General features: G+C 38.6%; 1 protein-coding gene across 3 annotated transcripts in view; it reads left to right on the top strand.

Moving 5' to 3' along the window:
• PCYT1B (phosphate cytidylyltransferase 1, choline, beta) overlaps positions 1–10,299 on the top strand; it is a 52,871-nt gene that overhangs the window by 22,198 nt on the left and 20,374 nt on the right. For all 3 annotated transcript variants that reach the window (XM_018561141.1, XM_018561140.1, XM_018561139.1), the window contains exon 2: positions 6,950–7,049. In XM_018561141.1, coding sequence (XP_018416643.1) covers positions 6,950–7,049 — 100 coding nt within the window. The remainder of the gene's footprint in view (positions 1–6,949; positions 7,050–10,299) is intronic.

Here is a 10,299-nt window from a genome sequence, read left to right as displayed (position 1 = left end):
AGGAATTAGATATATTTTATATATGAACTTTTTAATTCATATTTTATTAGGTAATGAGAAACATATATTTTAATATATTTTGTTCCTATTACTTTTGTCTATCTGCTGAACTGACCTTTTTCTGTTTTTTTTTTAATGAAAAACAAGGCAGCATTGCTTGTTTGAGTGCTTCCCCTTAATTTGCTTTAGCGCTATAGAATTGGTGTATGCCCTCTGACAAAAATGAAAGCTTAAAAAATACCAATTCCCCTAAATGGATCAGCAGTTAGTCCCAATATATTCTAGAGAAGTCTCCTTGAGGAAACTGTTCAGTCCCACTTAGCAAATGATACCGGGATAACTAGCTTCCTGAATTATTTCTACTTAGCCCTACAGATAAATCTTTTTTTAGAATAGAAAAATAACCCCAAATAATGCTCCGGTGATTTGCTCTGTTTGAAAACAAAGGTTAGATCTTAGGCCTATTTTCTTTCAATAATCCCCTAGGGTGCATCCTCTGCCTGGATACAAACTGATTACTAGCTACAGACCCCAAAACTATACTTATTATTAGTTTAAGTTTCCATCCCCTTTATCCCAGCATGTACTGGCCTTCAACATATCTCATACGACTTGACCTTGCTTGGAGATAAAGACATGCTTTGAGGACTTTTTATCAAGTGAGTGAAGGAAAATATAGTCATTTATATAATAAAACAATTGTAACTGCAAGTTCAGGTTTCAGATAAGAAGTATATATATTAGCCCACTGGCAGTGTGTATTTCAAATTGTGAATTCTTTGTAGTGCCTAAATATCACGTTTTTCATGTGTGTGTGGTGTTTTTTTTTACATCTCTAAAAAAGCATGAATATCCTTCCTTTTTAAATAGGAACTTTACATTTTTAGCAAACCTGATATTCTATAGAAACCCCCAGGTGTGTCTGCCTGTATAATTCAGCAGTTACTGACTCTGCTTAATCTAAAACAATAGGGGTTCTGTGTTGCTAAAATTATTGTCAACACTCCACATAATAAGGGCTTGAGATTACAAATCCACAGTATTTTACAAACTATGAGAGGTGTCACTCATATTTTTATATTTAAACAATTGAAAGGCATATATTTATTGTTGTGCACAGTATAATATTGAAATATAGAATTTGATTTGAAATAGTAATTTTTCTACTTACGGTTGCTTGAAATAGCAATCTTTCTACTTAACTCTTGCTTCCAAAACAGTTCAGGTTTGAGAAGTGTAAAATGTGCTGTCAGTTTTATCAACCTAATAAAAATGTCATGGCATGTTAAGCCCTTTACATATGTTTTTAGGATCTTGAGCCATAAATGCACAATTTAAACAAATGCATTTTGTACTACTCATGACTAGATACAGCTGGGGAGCATAATAATGGCCTATGCTGCTCGCCTCTATGTTGTGGTGAGAAAGCCACAGGAACACCATTCAGTCAGCTTATGTCGGGGCAGATCATCCCCATAGTGAACGTTACGTTATGCTTTTGTGATGCAGGCATGATGAGAGCAAAAGTGAAAAAAATATAGTGAAGCATGGGCCCATACAAGTGACAGGTCATAATATGATCACAAGAAAGCAATTCCACTGTGCTATAGTGCATAAAACCTCCCTTCCCATTTACCCCAGGGTCAGCAAGTGGGAGCATATATTAGACACATATACAGTTGCAGTCCAAAGTATTGTCCCCCCCCCCTTTACTTTTCCCCATAGATACCCAATTTACCATGAAATATGTTGAAACTGACAGTAAATGGCATTGGCCATTACTTGTTCTGTAGTCCATGAAGCAGACACTTTGCTTTTGTTTTATGGCTTAAAATATTCTAGTAATTAGTAAATCAAATAAAAATGTCATGGACATAATTATTGGTACTCCTAACTTAATATTTAGTAGCACATTCTTTTGGGCACAATAACTGCAGTCAAGTGCTTTCTGTAGCTCTGACTATGTCTTCTACACTTCATAAAAGTGTACATATAGCCAAAACTTTTTATAAATCTTGACTAGTAATGAAGGATTAAAACCCCTACTATTTTATATTCTGCTCTCTGTGTACCATTAGGGAAATGTACCTCCATTTCGTGCCACAGAGATGCAACAGGAAGTTATAGGAAATCACCCAAAGTGATAGGAATGGCTTCCCCTTTGGAAGATTTTCCCTTACCTCTTGTTCTGGGAACAACTCTAAGATTTTTGATTTCTCCTTACTGTCTTTTTCGGTGATAATGGTCACCAGTACAAATAGGGCAGTGAATCCCCCCAATTGGGATACGGACAGGAATAAAACATTGATAGAGGGTCTCACCCTTCCCATTCTATCCTAAACGAAAAAAAGAGGGTTTTACATTTTAACTCGCAATTTTTCCAACTCTTCATGAGCAAACTGCACCTATTGAATTTCGGTTAGATTGGTTCTTTTTTCAAAACTTTAGGTGTCAGTTTTTCCCATAAATTTGCTATTGTAATCTGATCAGGACTCGTAGGCCACTTCAGAACAGTCCAGTGTTTGCTTTTTAACCATTCTTGGGAACCCGTAGATGTATGTTTTGCGTCATTAACCTAATGTAGGGCCCATAACCTGTCATTGAGACAGATCCTTCAAATACTGACAACTATGATTTACTTCTGAATGCCTCTTCTGATCTTATAGTGTCCTCCACAGATTAAAGGCACCATGTGCCAAAGGCAGCAATGCAACCAGATAACATTATAGGATGGTGTTTTTTCTCTTTAAAAGCATTGTTTTCCTTCTGTGAACATAGAGCTGTTGTGACCTACCAAAAAGCTCTAATTTTGTTTCAGTGGTCCAAAGGACATTCTCCCAGTAGGACTGTCACTTGTCGACATGCCTTTTGCAGACTTCATTCTGGCTCTTTTGTGTCTGACATGACATTTTCATAATATGATCAATTTTAAAAGATCAGAGGGGGAAACAACATAAACAGATGAAAGGGATAGGCGGCACAGAACAAAGTAAGATAGCGTGAACAAAATAAACCAAACCATTTGACTACTGGAATCTAAAGAATATTTTCCTTCATTGGTCTTATCAAGCACCTAGGTAAGGGAAACGACTACTGTTTGCCTGGAGTCCAAGGAATGCGAAACAGTGTATTAGGGCCGCAGATTGGGCATCAGGGCTATAAATGTTTCTCACCTAGAACTTTGGAAGTTTACCAGAGTTTTTTGTCATGTTAAAAGGAGCTGTAATTTAAGCCAGTACATACACTTGCACAAAAAGTCAGTAGTTCTATCCTGAAAATGGAATTCATGATTATTACTTTGTGTTTTTTGATACTAAGTAATTCAGTTCTATGTCTGTAGATACAAGTTGTAGAGGAAAAGAAAAACCTCTATAGTTATATTTGTAGTAAGTCATTTCTCGCCTTTCTCCTTCTGATTACGTGGACAATACTTCAGGAGACAATAATTCCCTGCTGCGATCTTCTTCCAGGAACTCTAGTTACTCAAGTTTTCTTTAGAGTTCTGTTTTCAAGTGATTGATTTTTCCTTGCCCTATGATTGAGGTGTAGTACGGTAAGCTTGATTCTAAGTTAAATGCCCTGAGTCACTGGGAAAAAACCCCCATACATGAGCAGTTCCTTAGATCATCACAAGGAATATAACAAAACTATCTATCACAAGAACCAGCTGTAGAACAGTAGTAAAAATGTTCAAATAGAAATTCAGCTGATGGAAGCGTTTTCATCCGTAGTTGTTGTAGCAGTTTGTTTTTTCTTACAGAAACGTGATCTTTGATCTTTTATAGAAAAAGAAACCTAAGCAAAGTCAATGCCTGTTAAGGTTATTTTTAACGTTTTATTTTATTATTTTACAGTATGTATTAAATACGAGTTATTATTGGATATTATTATACTTGTATACTGTGTATCTGTTTTCCACATATAATGCAAGCTGAGAATAAACTTTAAATGAGATGTAAAAATATGCTTGAAATAATAAAAAAAGAAAAGTGCCTGCCGTTAAGAAACACATTAAAATTCACACCAAAAATCTTCCGCCAATAAGTGTATTTTTTTTAGCACGCAAGCACTGGTGATCCTAGATAAATTACTAACCTCAAAGCTTTACAGATAAAGTGCTGCGCTACAATTCAAATGTCAGAGATCAATAAGTACATATAAGATATTTTTTTTTCAAATGTATACAATATGTGCAATAATAACCAGTGGATTGCAACAATGATGCAAAGTTTCCAAAAAACATATAATATGCAACAATCATAAAGCAGTCTCAAGGACGTCTTTATTATGTGCAAGTCCTCCTTAAGAGACATTGATGTACAGTATGTCATTCTTTTGCCAGCACACATGGAAAATAGAATTATGTGCAATTGATTTGCAAGGATTGTGTCCACCACGGGATAACAAGACACCTTGTGTACCCCAGATGGAATGCAGCTCACCTTATACACAAACTTTCATACAGGGTTTGGGAGCGCTGTTCCCCCTTTGATGAGGTGGGCACCTACCCTCATTGGTTTCCACTATCCGGAGCTATCTCCTTTTCCTGTCCCTCCAACGCTGTCTTCACAGCACAGTGTTAATATGTTGTGATTCCTTAAAAATACAAGGGGATATAGACCATAGTGCTCCCTGTGTTTTGCAAATGATTCCTTTATTAAAAAGCTGCTCATATGAACAATCAGTAAAATCTGACTAAATGGCATAGAATGGAACCTATGGATGGCAGCAGCTAAAAGTCCTGGGCTGCAAACCTTGGCAGTACTAGGATGCTCCTCCCACTTCTCTGTGTCGACCTGGTTATTGTTGCACATATCGTATGCATTTGAAAATAATCTTTTATATGTACTTATTAATGTTTGGCATTTGAATTGTAGCACAGAACTTTTTATTTGTACAGATACACATTGCTCTGTAACTAGATGTGGAAAATCGTACACGTTTTGAGATTTTTTTTATATGCACCTCTAAAAAACACATTGCATTTTACTGCTATCTTTAACGCATGAACAGTAGATTGTGATTCAATTAGTGTAGTTCCCAGTCATTAGTGTAAGTCCAGCACTGCCAGTGACAACTTGGTCTTGGAACTAGTAGCACAAACAGCCGTGTGCTTCCAGTTTCACAATATGATGTAGATTAACCCTTTCGCTGCCAAGCCCTCCGGAACATTTTTCAAATGGGGGGGGGCGCCCGGTATTTTTAAAATTAGCGGTCATCAGCGGCTTGTGAGCCGCTGATGACAGCTATTAATTTAAAGGGGACAGTCTGCTGAACAGTTCTACTATAAGCTGATGGTCGCTAAAGCGACCATCAGCTTATAGTAGAACTGTAAATGCCAGGTCCGTACGACGTACTGAGCTGGCCAGCTGGAAGCACTTTTGTAGCTCCGTACGACGTACGTCCTTGGCAGCGAAAGGGTTAAAGGTGCCCATACACCTTACGATAATCGTATGTGTGCATTGCAGTGTCCGACCGACAATACTGTACAATCGTACGACTTTTGACGGTCAAGTATGTTTGAAAACTTTGCTATATCGTACAATTTTCGTAAGGTTGCTGGAGTTTCCGTCCGTCAAAAGTCGTACAATCTACACTGCGCTTGCGCTAACGAAAATACGGCAAATAAATTACTGCATTTCGTCCAGGTGCGTTAATTACGGCTAAAGTAATCTTGCGATCATCGGGGCAGGATGGGGCTGCCATACGAAAATCGTACGACTATTCGATCATCGGACGAAAAGTTTTGTCCGATAATCGTCAGGTGTATGGGCACCTTAATGCCTCAACACAGGGCACTGAACTCTCTCGAATCTCCAAATTGTGGTCACGGTATGCAGTATTCTATGTGGAATGGAATAAACTCTCAAGATAATTCTGCTTATCATGTAAGCTATCATGTATGTGTTATCCAAAGGAGGGAAAGGGCAGTTAAAGGTGCAAAAATGTAAAAAACAGGAACTGTGGCCCTTCGACTTTGTGCCACATGACATCAGAAGAGTCTTTACTCATGATATACAGGTGAAACTCGAATAATTAGAATATCGTGCAAAAGTAATTGCAGTAAGTGCTGCAAAAGGGGCCCAAACCAAGTACTGAGTACATATGCATGCTTGTACTTTTCAGAGGTCCGATATTGTTCTATGTACAATCCTTGTTTTATTGATTGCATGTAATAATCTACTTTTTTGAGGTTGTGGATTTGGGGTTCTTGGGGTTTTCATGAGCTGTAAGCCATAATCATCACAATTATGACAAATCACAGCTTGAATTATCTTGCTTTGCATGTAATGAGTCTATCTCATATATTAGTTTCACCTTTTAAGTTGCATTAGTGTAATAAATTAACTTTGCACGATATTCTAATTATTCGAGTTTCACCTGTAAACATGATTAAGAGCTTCTGCAGGTCACATAACCTAACATGCTGGATTCAGGTTATGTGACCAGTTCTTTGCAGCTCATGCACAGGTTTGTGTGCACTTTATTGCCCATACTATCTCTTTGTAAAGCTTCTAGGTTGACTGACTGCAATGGACCTCTCTAGTTTAGGTCTCCTTTTAACATGTGTTTTTGCTCTGTGGCATATTCCCTGTAGGCATAGCTATAAGCTTAGCCTGCAATCAGTAATGACTCACAAGCTGTTTCTGAAACCAAAAGTACAAAAATAAATAAATCTCAAAGGAACAAAGGAGACCTCATGAAGTTGTATAGATGTTGTATTTATCATGTCAACAAACAAGTTCAGAAAATAATTTAAGCCAATAAAATTAACCATAATCCTAATTATTTTAATTTATTTGCTTGCTTTATTGTTTGGCAATTTAAAACACAGCTTAAGCAAGGAAATCTGAACGTATAATAACAGGTTGTAATACAATGATGTTTGTATAATATTAATAGCCACATGGACAGGGAATGGTTATTTATTCTATTCTCTCTGTTTTAGGCAATTGCTGCACCTGCTCCATTCGCTGTAGAAACAAGCTGTCAGTGTAAAGCTCCCCATGAGAAACTAACTATTGCTCAGGCCCACATTGGAACACCAGGTAAGCTTTTAGATTCCTGTAATGAGCAACTTTCAAAAGCAATACCTGTTAAGAAAGTCTTAGTAATCTTAATATTTCCAGATTAAAATTGAATCAAATAGATGGTAAGAAGTTAATTTCCCATAAATTATCACAATAATATACTCCTTCTTTAAAGAAGAACTATGGGGTCAGTGTTTTTCCCCATAGTTCTCCTTATGGTAACGGGAGGACACAAACTAGCGTCCTCCCGTTACCCTAACCTCAGTATACCGCGAGCTACAGCTCGCGGTATACTGAGACGCCGCAGCCGGAACGGATCACAACTTAGATGACGGGATCCGCACAGCTGCGTGAGTGACAGCTGGCTCTGCCTATCTAGAGGCAGAGCCAGCTGTACCCGCCCCCTCCCCCGTCCGTTCCGCCAGTCAGCGTTGGCAGATCGGAGCGGTGAGAGGGGAATCCAGCCCCTCCCCCTGTTACGGCAGAGAGCCGTGACAGGATCGAGATTCGAGCGAACCCAGTATGTGTTCGCTCACCTCCCGATCTACTGAGCCGACCTGTGACAGTCTCATTGCCACAGGTCGGCTAGAACTATGAGGTGAGTGAAAAGCACTCGCCTCATAGTTCTCCTTTAAAAATGTCCAGTTGGGTGGTTGATCAATACCAAGACCAACATAAGGGTTTATGCTTCTCTATAGACCTTTTATAATTGTTGTATAGATGATTATGGTGGGTCATCTCTGGATCTGAGAGACTGCAGCAGCATACTCATGTCATGAAGAGACGACTGGTCGGCATTGGCACAGACTAGATCAGCAAATGCAGAATCAGCACTGGCAAGGGAGATGGATAGCAGAGTTAAGTGAATAAAAAAATAAAGGCTTCAGAAGGTATAAATCATTTTAACTAGTCAATGGGTGAAAGGGAGAAATGGAATGGAAAGGGATGGAGCCTCTGTCAGGAAATGGGCTTTAATGAGTGACCACTAGGCTTGGGGGAATCCAGTTAACAAAATTTAAATCACTAATTGATCAAAAAAGTGTGAAAAGAGAATAGGTCTTCTTAACTACATCAGCCAGTCAAATCACCCCCTCCCCCCTCTTTCATTATCATATACTGCAATAAAGGTAGTAAGAGAAAGACTAAACTTTCAGATTTGATCTGTGAGATCTATGAAATGTGTAAGGGCTATATGTAAACAATCCATTCAGTGTACATGCAGTCAAGCAGACCCTCACAATACAAACGTGTTGGTAATTTTTGTTGCCTTGCAGATCAAATCTGAAACACAGTCAGAATGCATGTGACCAGCATTAAGGGTCAGTTAAAAAAAATAAATAAATTTTTATGGATAGCGCGGGGAAGGAATAGAAAAATAAAGAACTGAAAGCCTTTTGGCCTGAGGGGTAAACACAACCAACTTCATGGTAGGGACCGGTTTCTGTGCACCATGCTAAGTGTTCCATAGTACCTCAGTGATTGGAGTGCATGATGAATGGTGGATGTTCTGAAATGACATGGTTTATTGTGATCCTTTCACACATTCCAGCATCAGCTTATTGTGCTGGAAGCTGGTGCTAGAAGACTTCTCCCCCGGCTAGAAGCTGTAATCACTGGTTTGAATGGGGAGCAGGTAGTGTTAAAATCTCCAGCATGTGACCTTGGGTCGGACAAAAACGCACGCTTTGCCAAGCATTCACGGACGGCTATAAAACGTGCAGCACGCTTGCGGTGCCATAACTAGTTAATGGCACCACAAATACAGCCGGTGAAATGCATGTTTCATGTCACGATCAAAAACATGGGACACGTGTTGCAGATGCTACATGCACAGCTTTTCACATGTTTGCCACCCATTGAAGTAAATGGGAATGTGCACCAAACACGGGAAACAAGCGAACATGCATCACCCCGACACAAGGCCCTGCTATGCTTTAACTTCTTAAAATCATCATCAGGCTCAAAATCTGGTGATCTGCAACCTAATTCATTTTTTTTTTTGCCGCAATCCTTGTAGTCATGCAAAGATTAGTATTATACATAAAAAAGGTAACATAATTCCCAGCATATGCAGAAATAGAGAATCGGACATATGAAGGATTTAATGCATAGAGGGAGGTAAGCGTGAAGTGTTCACATAAGACATGGCTCAGGGATGTACTCAGGATGAGAACACAGATGGCAGGAAGAGCCAAGAATAGCAGCCTTACATGCTACACAAGTTCTCATTTGGGAAGGAATTCCTTTGTTAGGTGACAAACAAATTACAGGCATATAAAAGAAGAATAGCCCTGGCTTTGTGATAATACAAATTGTATTGTACCATGAAAATGTCTCTTTACAGCAGCACAGCTGATCCTGCAATTTTCTTCTCAATGATTATACTTCAATGGGCCACTGCATTATAGCAAATCAAAATAGTGTACACAGACTGTCATCCTTTGTGCTCGGAGCTGGAAGCAGAAAAAAACAATGGGGTGCTACTAAGAAATGCACCACCCAACATACTTCATCTTAATTCTTCCAAAAATGATTTATTAATACTGGCAAAAAAATTACGAGGGAGGTAGCTGCTTGGGTATCAGCCTATGGTTGCCAAAAAGCAACCCTGGAGAAAATAATGCTTCTATGTTGTACCATGAGGAACAACCGGAGAAGTCAAGCCAAGGTGGAAAGGTAACATTCTTACGTGAAAACGGCCAATGTTTACAGTGACGTGTTCTTAGGTGGTACCAAACTGATCAAGTTTGGATCTTTTTTGTATTCGTTATTCCTTTGTTTAAAGAAATTAGTATTTCACATCCAGAAGATAGTTATTATTTGAGCTGTACAGAACTGTGCAACCAAAGACATCTCTAGTTATAGAAAGTGCACAAAAATTGTAACCTAGCAGGGCACATCACTTGAAAACAAGCCATGGTGGGGACCCGATAATCAATATGAAAGTCTACTCCGCTGTGATGTCTTGGTTTTTACTTCCCCTTAAAATAGCATTTTCATCCTAAATGTTTGGAATAAGATTGGAATAAGATTATCACTGTAATTTTGTAACCTTATATATTTTTTGATAGAGAGCACTGACAGTGATATGGCGTTGAAATAAAGGAGGGACTTAATGTGGATTCACAATATTCATGTATGTTGTATATATCTGATCTGTTTAGGGTTAATTTGTCATCCTACGTTTATTTTTTCTGTCTTTTGATTATCAGGAGGCATTTTTTACTCCCAGGTCTAACATTTATGACACCCCACTAACCCCCCCCCC

The sequence above is a fragment of the Nanorana parkeri genome, unplaced genomic scaffold (genome assembly GCF_000935625.1).
Source record: "Nanorana parkeri isolate BGI_ZX_2015 unplaced genomic scaffold, ASM93562v1 scaffold503, whole genome shotgun sequence".
Classification (NCBI taxonomy): domain Eukaryota; kingdom Metazoa; phylum Chordata; class Amphibia; order Anura; family Dicroglossidae; genus Nanorana; species Nanorana parkeri.
Note: the sequence above shows the minus strand (reverse complement) of the source record. Positions and strands in the feature narration are given on the sequence as shown.